Source organism: Mesoplodon densirostris, chromosome 5 (assembly GCF_025265405.1).
Source record: "Mesoplodon densirostris isolate mMesDen1 chromosome 5, mMesDen1 primary haplotype, whole genome shotgun sequence".
Classification (NCBI taxonomy): Eukaryota; Metazoa; Chordata; class Mammalia; order Artiodactyla; family Ziphiidae; genus Mesoplodon; species Mesoplodon densirostris.
In genome coordinates this window covers 136786411-136800551 of record NC_082665.1, presented here as the reverse complement: position 1 = coordinate 136800551, position 14141 = coordinate 136786411, and the positions used below count along the sequence as shown (strand labels likewise).

The 14141-nt window shown below is 41.1% G+C and overlaps 1 protein-coding gene across 2 annotated transcripts in view; it reads left to right on the top strand.

Moving 5' to 3' along the window:
* MED12L (mediator complex subunit 12L) overlaps positions 1–14141 on the top strand; it is a 318889-nt gene that overhangs the window by 85459 nt on the left and 219289 nt on the right. The window contains exons 11-15 of one of the 2 annotated variants that reach the window (XM_060100192.1): positions 2898–3029; positions 5805–5931; positions 9401–9615; positions 10913–11017; positions 11876–12052. In XM_060100192.1, coding sequence (XP_059956175.1) covers positions 2898–3029; positions 5805–5931; positions 9401–9615; positions 10913–11017; positions 11876–12052 — 756 coding nt within the window. The remainder of the gene's footprint in view (positions 1–2897; positions 3030–5804; positions 5932–9400; positions 9616–10912; positions 11018–11875; positions 12053–14141) is intronic. The other variant, XM_060100193.1, reaches the window with a different exon arrangement.

The following is a 14141-nucleotide window of genomic DNA, read 5'->3' as shown; positions in this document are numbered from 1 at the left end:
CTGATGGGGTGTACCCTGGAGCTGGCATTTAGAGTGAAGTAAGCAGGGGCCCCTCCTCATTTTTGATAATTAGTGGAGTCTAGAAAAGACCTCTTGGTAAAACCACTTAAAATATGAACCAAAATTTTGTAGTAAATAGTGGGGAAAGGGATGTTTGAATGGGAAGGTACCTCAGAAAGCAATGCTAAATTTTAAAAATTTATGTGATAACAATTTTCAATAGTAAAGAAGAATGAAACGCCTTATGACTCAAGTATATAAATATGTAATTATTTCTATTGCAGAGATGGCTTGCCTTGAAGTTGGTATAATATCACCTGATTTTCCGCTATGATCTTCTGAGAAGTTAGTCATAAAACTTCTTTTGTAATAGCTTACTGTTTCTTTTAAAATCAGCACTGAGCCTGCCAGTTCTTCCCTCCCCACCACTCCAGTGTCCTCAGGAAAGAGTGGCCTCATTTTTTTTTTTCTTTTTTGCCGTACACGGGCCCCTCACTGTTGTGGCCTCTCCCATTGCGGAGCACAGGCTCCGGACGCGCAGGCTCAGCGGCCATGGCTCACGGGCCCAGCTGCTCCGCGGCATGTGGGATCTTCCCGGATCGGGGCACGAACCCGTGTCCCCTGCATCGGCAGGCGGACCCTCAACCACTGCGCCACCAGGGAAGCCCACGAGTGGCCTCATTTGGCAGGCTGTTTGATATTCAGAAAGGAGTGGACTTTGCACTTTTGGAATCTGGCCAGGATTGGAAAATACTTATTGGTTGAAAATAGATTTTGAAATGTATAACTGTTTATGGGCATAATTAAAATTTTATATTTTAAAACTCAGTCTTTTAGCAGCATTTCCCCCTGATGTTCTTAATTCACTTAATTCCTAATAGTTACATATTGAGGCCACAACTGCAGTGGGTAGACTGCAGGCCCGTGTGTCTTCAAGTTAGTATCTCAGATGTCTGTAAGCCGGCACATCTCATCGCCTATGAGATGTGGAAGGTGCCAGGCCCTTAACTTAGTCACTTTCCTCCCCACACCTTCAGAACAGCTTGTTGCTTTATGATTAGTTGCCTTTTCTGCTTTTCCCTCTAGAGGGTGAACTTTTTGAGACCAAGGGCCAGATCTTTAAAAATTTTATCTCCTCAACGCCTGGCATATCCTGGGTGCTTAATAAGTGTTTCTGAAAGTGAATTCTCTCTTTCCCAGGACTTGTTTTCTAGCACCTTTCTGCCCCAAACCAGTGGTCAATATCTGGATGTGTTAAAAAGAAGTCTTTTCCTTTATATAGTTTTCTCTATGCATTTCTAGGTCAAGCAGAGTTTATTACTTACGTTGGGTGAGTCAATTATTCTTCTGTAGCACATTTTCATTTTGTTTGATGATGCACAGGGAAAAAAACTTTGTAAATGTAGATATAGTGCACATTACTGGCCGATGAATTTATTAAAAACTGATGGCAGTATTTTTAAAATAAATCCTTTTGTTCTCTTTAATATTCTAAATCTAAGCATGCGGCGCTTCACTGCATTGACTTTTATATTTTTTGCTTTTCCCAGGATTGGATTGAATCCAGGCAGGAACTCCTCCCATTTTGCTTTCTTTTTTAAATGTTATGTTCAACCTTTATACATTGTAATTGAATTATTTCTCTTGTTTTAAATGAAGAGACTCAGAGCTCCTTTTGAGATATCTGCCCCAGATAACATTTCTTTACATCAGCATGTGTTTAACCAAACTTAGGGTAGGATGGGTAAAAATCTTGGAATAAACTGATTTTCATGATCTGAATTGTCTGCTGGTATCTAAAAGCTGATCAGGGATTCTTGGATGTCTTCTCAGAGTCCTCACACCTTCTGAAGTGTTGTGCTAAAGTGCACGTGTGTATATGTGTATTTTTCTTGAGAGTGTGCCTCTAGCTATCATAACCTTAATTGAGCTTATGGATTCTAAAAAGTTAAGAGCGTCTCACATAGCATATAAATGCCAGTACTGTGATTGTCTGGTTCTTTTGGCACAGTGTTTATACAACTGGGCAGATGTTAAAAATGAGCAGTGGATGTTCAGTGTTTGGCACAGCTCCTCTGCGGGGAAAGGTGCGATTGTATAGAGGGACGACCCCCCTGCTTACTTACACCCCCCTCTCCGCTGCAGTTCATGTCACTTGGGTCCCTGTGGCCTTTCTCTGACTCTTCTGGTCCTCAGTCTGTGGTACCCATCTCTAGACCACGGCAGCTACAGCTGATAGTTCTGGTGGCAGTGCTGAGTCCTACCCAGATCCAGGCTACCGACCTCTGTTAACTGGGTCTGCTTATAACTCTTGTTCCTTTCTACGCCTGGCTGTCACTCTTCATGCTTGTTGTTTCTAAGGCCGTGAGTTTTGATCAGCATCCCGGCCTCCCCTCCAGTTTGTTCCTTCCAGTTCCTCCTTGGACTGGGAGACCCGCTAGCCTGGCTCGTTGGGATTATGTGTTGACGGGAGGCAGTGAGTGAGGACCCAAGGGGCTCAGCAGTGGAGTGAAGAAGTCCTTGGGCTTTGTAACGGCTGTCCTTGATGTTCAGCCGTCGGTCTCCTTTTCTGTTTCCTTTGAAACTGAGCTCTGGAGGCTTGATGGGGCTGGCTTATGATCCTGTGTAAGTGAAAGCATATACAAGGAGACTCTTAATTTTCTTGGAAATTGTCACAGATTCAGCTGTTCTAAGTAAGTGATTTCCTTCCTGATGACTGACGTTTTACTCCTTATACCTCAGTTAAAATAGATTTGGGGACATTTCTAAAACAAATGTAAAACAATGTAAGAAGAAAGCTTCAAACTTCAGATATTCTGTGGCTTGCATCCTAAGTCTCGTGCCTCAGGTGACTGTTTCATGTGACATGGCTGGTACCCATTTCTGTTGGTTGTTAGGCTGCCCCCAGTGATGAAGCTGTGGTGACGCTGCTGTGCGAATGGGCCGTGAGCTGTAAGAGATCAGGCAAGCACAGGGCCATGGCTGTGGCAAAGCTCTTGGAGAAGAGGCAAGCGGAAATCGAGGCAGAGGTAGGTTGGGTTTTCCTTCTCCTTGTCGATGCCATTGTTTAAAAATACTGCTTTGGACAGGATTCTGTTTCTTACTCTCATTATGCTTTTTTTTTTTTTTTTTTTTTCCCTTTTGAAGGGAAAAGGAAGAATATACAAATTCACATAAGGACTCCATAGTAGGACCCCTCTAAGTCGATGCAGCCAATAATTTATATTCTGGACTAATTTAAAATAAAAGTTCAATATCTGATTTACAATGGAAATCTCCCTTTGTGAGGTTAAGGCACACACACATACGTAGATGTCTGTACACTTGGTATTATATACATCTGTGTATATGTACACACGGGTAGTGGATCTAGAAATACTTCCTTGAGGCAGTCCTAACTGTGAGGTTACAGATGCCAATTTGTATTCGTTTTTGAGATTGTGTCCTTCTGGCCCCAGGAGAGAGCAGTTAAAGCCTCCGGAGTAGATTAGAAGGGAACACGCAAAGCTATAACCTCCTCAGCATTAGCTTTGTTGAAGGAAAGCTTCCAAGTGAGCCCTCCTTTCTGCCTGCGGGGCCTGGCAGGGGCGGCTCTGGAGAAGGCATGTGTGTGATCTGACCAGCCTCGTCACCTCTCCCCTGGACAGCTGTGACGGCAGGGCCCCCTGCCTAGTGTCTCCCTCCCGTGTTCCCCACCACCCTCCCCCCAGCAGGCAGAGACGCCTTTTCAAAATGGACACAGATCACATTGTCCCCTTCCTGAAACTCCCAGCGGTTCCTTCCCGGGACCCACAGAGCCTCCCAGGAGCCCCGCCCCTGCCCTTCCCATCTCCCCCCGGACCTCCCCCCGCTGGGTGACACACAGCCCCAGCTGCTCTGGTCTTCGTTGTCCTCACACGCACCACACCTGTGTTTCTCTTGGGGCCTTGGCTCTTTTTTTATTTTTTCTGGTACGCGGGCCTCTCACTGTTGCGGCCTCTCCCGTTGCGGAGCCACAGGCTCCGGACGCGCAGGCTCAGCGGCCATGGCTCACGGGCCCAGCCGCTCCGCGGCATGTGGGATCTTCCCGGACCGGGGCACGAACCCATGTCCCCTGCATCGGCAGGCGGACTCTCAACCACTGCGCCATCCGGGAAGCCCGGGGCCTTTGCTCTTGCTGTTCCTCCCGGGTGGCACGCTCGGTGCCCCGCTCTTTACATGGCCATTCCTGTTTCCAGAGGTATCGCTTCCTGTCTAGCATTCCTGGCTCAACATGTGTCGCCTCCTCAGGAAGCTCCTCCATCCCCGCCTTAGGTACAGGTAACGGCACCCACCCCTCGGCCCCTGTTTCTCAGGCGGCTCTGTTGTACTTTCCTCATTGGCTTCTCAGTTCATGCCTGGTGCCCTCTTATTGCCTTCTTATTTAACGCCTATGAGAGTAAGCTTGACAACAGGGGCCTTGCTCACCCTGTTCAGTGCTGTGTTACTGATAATACACCTGCTTCCTATGACAGTATTAAAAAATGAAATAGGAAGAATATTTTCATAGACATCTCCTTCTGTTGGGAAAGCACTGTTCGCCAAATACAAAAGGCCATGTTGTTGAAATTGGGGCTTGAGGATATTGATACTAAGGTGTAAACCACATGGCCCCTTTTACAATGGCCAAATTAGGAAAAGCGCTTCATTGCTTTTTTCCTACGTCTTTATGAATAGAATATATTCTACAGTGAATTGCGATGATTAAACTTAAGTAACTAAGGTTGAATTCCTCAAACTTCCATTGCTCCTTCTGGATTGTTTTTATTGTGTCTTCTCCTCCCCACTTGTGTATCCCAGAACACCGCCCACACCCCCACCACTCACGCACACGCACTTACACACTAACACACACACACACACACACTCACACTCAGAAGAGGTTCACATATAGATGACAGTAATTTTAATAGGTGTAAATGTATTCATAGCTAAAAATGTATTCTCTCTGAAATCTTTAAGGTAATTGATTTCTATTAATCAATTTTCAAAATTTGACCTTTATAAAGAGAGGATGGATTGAATAAATCATATCTAAATATAATAGTATTTTAATATTAAAATAGATAATGAAAATGGGAAGAATCAAAGGGATATCAAAAAGAATAGAAAATGAGGTTCTGATTGCTTCTAAACTGTTTCTTTATGGGTCTTCCAACAAGTCCTGACCTTAAGAATGTAGAAGTTAAACAGCTTCTCTAGATGGGTTTCATGAACTGTGGAGATTCCAGGAGGTTCTGAGAGAGCTTCTTGGTGAAGTGTGATGAGTGAAAGAATCTTATTAGAAGAATAATGTTAGTTTTCTCATTTGATACCACACTTCCCCACCATACTCGTAAATTCACTGCTTGACAAAAACAAACACAAAAGAATCAAACTCAATAATACATGCCCAAATATTTCTCGGAGGGAATACCATTAAACATGAACTATTTAAAAATGAGGATAACCTCAAATTATTTTTAGCAGTTTTGCATAGGGTTAATGAGTAGTTTATTGTACTATATTACACATTCAGCAGATATTCATACTGTGCTGTGCAGAGTATATAATTCACATGAATAATGTTTTTCACAGGGGTTCTTTGAAATCATTTGAATTGTTCGGGGGCAGTTTCCCTCAACTTTTAGAAATTATATTCACTTATGATGCATGGCCCTCAAATAAATACAGAAATCTCAATTAATTTTGCCTGTTTTATCCAAGAACATAAATGTTAATAAAAAACTAACACATTTCAAACTTGTCCTCTATAATTAACTTTGCCTGTTTATTTTTAATCTTAGAGATGTGGTGAATCAGAGGTCTTAGATGAGAAGGAGTCCATTTCTTCAGCCTCTCTTGCTGGATCTAGTTTGCCTGTTTTCCAGAATGTTCTGCTAAGGTTTTTAGATACACAGGCCCCCTCATTGTGTAAGTAAAGCTCTTTGCTTTTAGATCTTAAATAAGGGGATTGACCTTTTTTGGAATTGATCAGAAAGGGGAGAAAACCCTCCCCCCTCCCTTATCTGTAATTTTATCAAAAGTTCTTTGTACTAAATATAATGCATATTTTAGCACTCAAAATTTTGTAGCCTATTTTCAGTGGAGACTTTTATGTGATTTTAGAATCAGGGAATCTTGAAAGACTTAAAAATTTCCATAGTTTTAATAGTTAAAACAATAAGTCAGCTCATTCCCTTGTGTTTGGTGGACTAATTTTCCCTTTCTAGACCTTTCTTAACCAAAAGAGAGGAGCTAAGGTCCTGTGATGTTATTATATATATATATATATATTGTGATTATGAACTTCTTTTTTTGCACTGTTTTCTAAATACCTGATTTTCTAACTTCTGACATTAAAAGGGGGAATAAATAAAACAAAAGTACCTTATAAGCAGGCCTCTGATACAAGGAACTAGTTTGTAAAGATGGTTGGCTGCTTGCCTACACTCTCTCGGATGTTCATGTCCTATCATGTTCTTTTTGTGTCTTTATTCCATTGTTGGTGGGGAGAGGGGGATTTGGGGAATAAACAACCACCCAGTGGGTTCGTACTGTAGGTGGAAACTTTAAAGAAGTCATTTGTGTGAGCTAAGTGGGCTTGACCTCATTCTGAGGTTTTCATCTGACAAAGGACAGCAGGGAGGGTCTCAGGATAGATGGTGATGGAAAAACAGAAAAATGGCAAAAAGTGACAAATGATAGGAGAGAAAAGAGCAGAAGGTAGAGAAGGGAGCCATCTGTGGAGAAGAAAGAGGTAAAGCAGCAGGAAACAGTACTGCTTCCTATTCCTCTGAGGAGGGCCTTGTTTGAGTGACACCTGGGCGTGAGGTTCTTTTAGTTACTTGGTGGCTGTTCTAGGCTAGAGGGGGAACAGGAGCCCCAGCCAAGCTGGTGGTCGGAATGTAGGGAGCAGTGATGAAGCCTGGAGAAGGGAGCAGAGAAACGAAAGGACAGGAGAGACTCCGGAGAGGAGAAGATACGTTGTCAGGGATGGAAGTCAGCAGCTCTGACTTACCTTGTGTCCTGGGGGAGACAGACATTTGCCCTTTGCTCCCCTCATCGTGTCCCCACTCCTGTTGCCAAAGAAATTCGGGAAGACCTTCCTCCTCCTATGCCTTGCTTGCTCTGGATCCCGCTGACTGCTCTGTCGGAGAGAGCTCTCCTGCTCCTCGGAATCGAGCTTGCTCACCATTGGCTTTGGAGATGGGCGAGAGCATACATTTAGGCTTAAGGTTTAGGGCACTGAGTGTAGTATTCCCTGGATCCAGCTGTTGTCTTTATGGGTGTTTGTGAATGGGATGGTACCAGGGACTGAGCTTTGTAGGTTTAGTCTCAGTACTTCAGTCATTTTTTTAACCTCTCAAAGATGCAGATACAGAGTTTTACAGCTGCGATATTAAAAGTCATAATGTGGGGCTTCCCTGGTGGCGCAGTGGTTGAGAGTCCGCCTGCCGATGCAGGGGACACGGGTTCGTGCCCTGGTCCGGGAGGATCCCACATGCCGCGGAGCGGCTGGGCCCGTGAGCCATGGCCGCTGAGCCTGCGCATCCAGAGCCTGTGCTCCGCAATGGGAGAGGCCACAGCAGTGAGAGGCCCGTGTACCGCAAAAAAAAAAAAAAAAAAAAAAAAGTCATAATGTGAGTAAAATAGACTGGCTATGAATTTATAAAGATGGCACAGCTCCATCTTGGGGCCCTTTTTATTCCATTATCCCTTTTTCTTTTCAGTGGATCCCACTCACGAGTTTTTTCCAATACCATCTGAATTATGGTTCTACTGTGAAGTCTCCTTTGAAAAAGTGCAAACCGCCCTCCCCCAAAACACGGATACACTCTAGGTAGAACAGTCATGAGTCATGAATCATGAGCAGTTATAATAGTAAAACCAGAGGAAAGCAGTCTAGCCCTGCTTTTTTTCTTACCTGAAATTTTGTGTGTTTGTGTCATTACTTAAATCATCATTCATTTGCCAGGGACCACTACCTTTAATCTAGAAATGGTGCTTAGAACACTGGATACTATTGATATTTTTCAGTTACAGTGGGACAGTCAAAACTGGTGTGCCACAGGAAAGGAAACCGTAAACAAGACAAAAAGACAGCCCTCAGAATGGGAGAAAGTATTTGCAAACGGAGCAACTGACAAAGGATTAATTCCCAAAATATACAAGCAGCTCATGCAGCTCAATATCAAAGAAACAAACAACCCAATCCAAAAATGGGCAAAAACCTAAATAGACATTTCTCCAAAGAAGATATACAGATTGCCAACAAACACATGAAAGGATGCTCCACATCACTAATCATTAGAGAAATGCAAATCAAAACTACAATGAGGTATCACCTCACTCCGGTCAGAATGGCCATAATCAAAAAATCTACAAACAATAAATGCTGGAGAGGGTGTGGAGAAAAGGGAACCAACCCTCTTGCACTGTTCGTGGGAACGTAAATTGATACAGCCACTATGGAGAACAGTATGGAGGTTCCTTAAAAAACTAAAAGTAGAACTACCATATGACCCAGCAATCCCACTACTGGGCATATACCCAGGGAAAACCATAATTCAAAAAGAGTCATGTACCACAGTGTTCACTGCAGCACTATTTACAATAGCCCGGAGATGGAAGCAACCTAAGTGTCCATTGACAGATGAATGGATAAAGAAATGCGGCACACATATACAATGGAATATTACTCAGCCATAAAAAGAAACGAAATTGAGTTATTTGTAGTGAGGTGGATGGACCTAGAGTCTGTCATACAGAGTGAAGTAAGTCAGAAAGAGAAAAACAAATACCGTATGCTAACACATCTTAAAAAATAGGTTCTGAAGAATCTAGGGGCAGGACAGGAATAAAGACATAGACATAGAGAATGGACTTGAGGACACAGGGAGGGGGAAGTATAAGCTGGGATGAAGTGAGAGAGTGGCATTGACATATATACACTACCAAATGTAAAATAGATAGCTAGTGGGAAGCAGCTGCATAGCACAGGGAGATCAGCTCAGTGCTTTGTGACCACCTAGAGGGGTGGGATAGGGAGGGTGGGAGGGAGGTTCAAGAGGGAGGGTATATAGGGATATACATATATACGTATAGCTGATTCTCTTTGTTATACAGCAGCAACTAACACAACAATGTAAAGCGATTATACTCCAATAAAGATGTTAAAAAAATAAAACAATAAAAATTAAAAAACAAACAAACAGAAAACCTGGTGTGCCAGTTCTGTGCAAAACGCTACAACCTCATAATTTTCCAATAAATCCCTTATTTTATTAAAAAAAAAAGAAAAGTAGTGAAAATATTGTTAAAATTAGTCATTGTTTTTTTGGGTTTTTTTTCCCTACCCAGTTGAGGAAACTGATTCTTGATTGAATTTGTTTCTTTACAGCGGATCCAAACAGTGAATGTGAGAAGGTGGAATTTGTGAACCTGGTGCTGCTCTTCTGTGAGTTCATTCGGCACGACGTCTTCTCCCATGACGCCTACATGTGCACCCTCATCTCTCGAGGAGACCTGTCCATCACCGCCTCCACTCGGCCCCGGTCGCCAGCAGGAGAAAATGCAGACGAGCACTATCCAAAGGACCATGATGTGAAAATGGAGGTATGGCCCTGGGAGGGGTGCTGCACCCCCCAGAAACCAAACTCTGCTGGGGAACCGCTTTTAGCGGGATTATGTGGTGGTGGAAAGGTGATCGTTTCCAGTTTTACTCTCTTGTTTCAAAGCTCACTTATCTCTGCTTCTCACTCACACACAAAACATTTGGACTGTAGTTTATATCTCCTAGAATTTTCTTTTGGATATGCTAATGCTAGTAATGAAAAGATTTGACAGGCTATCACATTTTTCATTGGATTGGAATTATATTCTTCCAAGTTTATATATTTCTAATCTCCAGTTTTCCTTTAATGTTGAGCCTCACAATTGGACTTGTTTTGGCCCTAACATCCTGTCTGTTTTCATTCTAAGGAGCATCTTTTCTCCAATGTATCATTCATTACTTATATCACTCTTCTATACGTACGTTTTAGTCATAACACATCGTATTTTCATTTCAGTTAATTAAAAATTTAATCTCTCTCAAATGTTGCAGAATTGCTCTTTTTAACAAATTACTTTATACTGTGAGTATGACTTTATAATTTTCTGCCAATTTCTTGTATTTTGGACATTGTTCCAGATACTTATGGAAATTTTCAAGGCAGAAAACATGAATTTGGTGATGGGAAATAGTAGAAAATGGTGAGAGATTGTGACAGTTTTTAAAAAATAAAGCCTCATATTGGTTCTGTGAGAGTTTAAGCATATGCTATGATGATATTTTAAAAATAGTGGCTATCCTTGTAATTTAAAAACCTGCCATTAAAATTGCACATGTGAGTTTGTACGCTTAAGATTTTTAAAAATTATTTCTTTAATGTAAATACTTTTGTTTTTAAATTTGTCCACAGTAGAAGTTAAAAAGAGTAAAAAATAAAGTTACTTTACCTGTTTATGCTTTTTCTATGTTTCTGTTTTCTCTTTTCTATTTTTGGACATCAAGGTATCTTATTATCTTAAACATACTCTTAGATTTTTCTTACTAAGGCAAGTTGGTGAGCGTGTGACTAGGAGTACCCCCAAGAAGGAAATTATGGCCAGTTTGTTTTTAATCAGGAAGTTTGTATACTTTTTCCCTTAAAATATCACGGAAGTTAAATCTTTTTCATCATGAGGACAAATAATGTGACTTTGTAAAGCAATGGGTGTCTGAACTTCCTTTTCTTTTTATTGAGAAAAAAAGACACTAGGGGGAAAAGGGACATAAGATGGTTTAAAATGTCACTGTCATGTTTTAGCTCCAGCTTCTTCATGAACTACAAAATTTACAACGTGACTTTCTTTCTCTGGCAATTATTAGGAGCAGACTATTATGGCGCATATGGGCATTGACTCAGGAACGACTAATATTTTTGATGAAGTAGACAAGAGTGACTTTAAAACTGACTTTGGTTCGGAATTTCCAGTAGGTTCAACCTTCAAATTCTTATTGACCATTAACTGCTCCTCCCCACCTCGGCCCCAACTGTCTCCATCTTTCTGCCCCTTGCCCTGTGCATTGGAATGCACTATGTACTGGTGATGTGAATGTCATCCTCTCGCCTTCCACCCGAGGCCTTAGTTCATCATCTCATGCAGTTATCTCATTTCAGCTCTTCTTCAGTTTTGGCTGCCTTGCCTCCTTTTGTACATTCTAACACTCCCATCCTCCTGGTTGACTGTGACTCCTTTGTTCATTTAGAGATCATTATCTCAGGAATACATGAATGTCGTTTCATCAGGACAGCCCATGTTGATTTGCTGAATGTGTGTTCAGCTTCTCAGTAACAGCTTTCCTGGCTCTGGACTTGTTATACATTCTTCTACTTTATCTCAGTATCATTACAACGTGTTCTTCCTCAGGGATCTCAATGTGTAACTAACTCTTTATGAAAACACATGTTGGTTGGGGTACAGACTAAAACCTTTAGATCTGTTGTTCATGAGCTTTATTAGTGAATTATTTCTGTGTATATGTTTTTCTAGGAAATGTAGCCCTAGGAGGAAAACACTTACCTATAAGTCTGATTTTATCTCTGGTCCTCCAGGAAATGTAGCTGTGCACATTTCTTACGTGTGTGGTTGTCATTGTCTCATCTTCAGAATGGGCGATGATGCTACTGATCTGAATATGAAGCTTGTGCAAATTAACACAGTCTATTATTTTGCTCATTGGTTAAATAAGGAAAGGATATGGTGTGAGTGTCTTGTGGGTGTGAAGTTCTGTGTTTTAGTTTTGCTCTCTTTCATTTACAATCTCCAACATTTGTTTTACATGACTTAGATTTTTTCTCCCATGCCTGGAGAGTCCTGTGAGAATGCTAACCCTTCCCTGGGCAGAAGAATGTCAGTTAATGGTGAGAAGCTGTTGAAGAGAGAAAAACCAAGGGAGTTAATTTTCCCATCTAATTATGACCTCCTACGACATCTGCAGTATGCAACCCATTTTCCCATACCTCTGGTAAGTCACAGCTTGTCAGCTGGCAACCTGATTATTTCACTGCAGGGTCATTGACCATTGATTATTCAACCGCTTGCCTGAGTACTACGTATGATAGCAGGTGAGTTTTTGCCTTCACTACTTCTTTTGTTATTGATTCTCATCATGTAGCTTATGTGCTCATGTAGTCCAAGTTAGTGGGGTGATACTACTACTGGCTGGCTAGATTTAACAGACTTTTCTATGTTCATGTCCTTTTATTAAGAGCATCTGAGTCACTGCAAATGATGTCTGAATGTGTTTTCCTACTTCAGTTTGAAACTCATTTACTGAGTAGCTTCTATGTGCACTGTATTGTGGTAGGTACTTTTGGTATTATACAGATGAGTAAGAATTTTTGGGCACAGGAAAGATGAATAAGATAGGAGGGAGACAAATGTGTATAAAATGACAAGCACCAAAATAAGTGCAGTAATTAAGTAAAAACCCAAGTGTCCACTGGAAGGAGAACCGTTTGACATTCCTGCGTCTCTTCCACTCTCAAAGAATAAATGTTGGAAGGGGGGAGAGCATCTGGTTGAGAAATCGGTTATGGCTTCATAGAAGAGGCTGTGTATGAGATGGACTTGGATTTTGACCTGTTGACTTTAAGAACTGGATAGCATATGGAAGATGGTTGCCAGGAAATTTTGAGTCATAGCAAGTGATATGCTTTATTCTGAAGGGAAACAAGATTAGTTTTTTGTTATTTGTAGTGAAAATGGGGCCAAAATTTGTAAAATTTTTTTTTTTTAATTCTTAGGTTCACTATCTTTTTCCCTGGAATTTTATTTTAAGTGTAATTTCAGTGAGTCATTTTTTTTTATTGAAGACTATTATTATTATTATTTTAACAAAAAATGTAATTGTGAGGTACATACTATGTTATTTCCTGGATATCTTTGAGGAGTTTTGATCTCTAGGCTCAATATTTTCTTAAATTTGTTTATTTTTTGGTTATTTTTGAACACTCTCCGAAATGACTTTCAAAATCACTACACCCATATATATATTTTTCTTGTTACAATTGAGAACCCCTTGTTAATTTTTCTGTGCCCGGGGCTATATCAAAAGTAGCTACAATTTTTTTCTTGTTCATCACTGGCTGAATATATCAATATTTTTCAGCTGCTACCTGTAGGCATCACCCATTTTCCACATAATGGAATAACTTCACAGTTTATTTAGGGCAGCCGAAAGAGTAGCCTGATATTTTAGAGATGTATCCTGAAGAATTCATGGCTGAACTATCATGATGTCTGTGATCTGTTTTAAAATAGTCAGAGTCAAAAAGACTCCATACTGAAGTCTGGAGTTAATGGTAATGCACTGGTGTTAATTTCCTAGTTTTCACAAATGTATCGTGGTATGTAAGGCATTAGCTTTAGGGCAAACTAGATGAAGAGTATGTGGGAACTCTCTGTACTATCTTTATACCTTTTCTGTAAATTTAAAATTATTCTAAAATAAAAGTTTATTTAAAGAAAATGGACAGGGGAAATGAAGGAAAGGAAATATGGCAAAAAGTTGAAAATGGTTCAAATTGGTTGAGCGTTCTGTGCTCTTCTCTTGGGTAAGCAGCGCTTTGGACATCTCCCTCGCGCGTGTGTGGATGTGAGAGCGGGGGGCTGCCCAAGCATGGACTTCTTTCCTCTGTTATTCGCGTGACCTTTGGTGACACAGTGGTTCCCAGCACTTAGCATTCTCAAGACTGTCCCCTTCCTTAGAGAGGAAAGAGCATGAATGATGTGACTATATGCCTCATGATGAGTTATGACATAATTCAACTGTCATGTGCAATCATAAAATAACTGCTAGAAAATTGATGTTGTAGGGTACAATTTTTTAACAGCCTTCTCTCACCAATTGTCCAGAAGCTCCTTTCCTGTGAGGGAAATTTAGAATAAGCTATCAAAAACGGGGAAATAAAAGTATATATTAATAGAAGAGTGACGTTAGGAATGCTGTAGTGAGTCTGGTTCTCTTCCTTAATAAAAGGGAAAACTCGACTAGCCAATCATGCATGTGAGGAGAATATAAGAATATGATTAAAAAAACAAAAAGTGGTTTT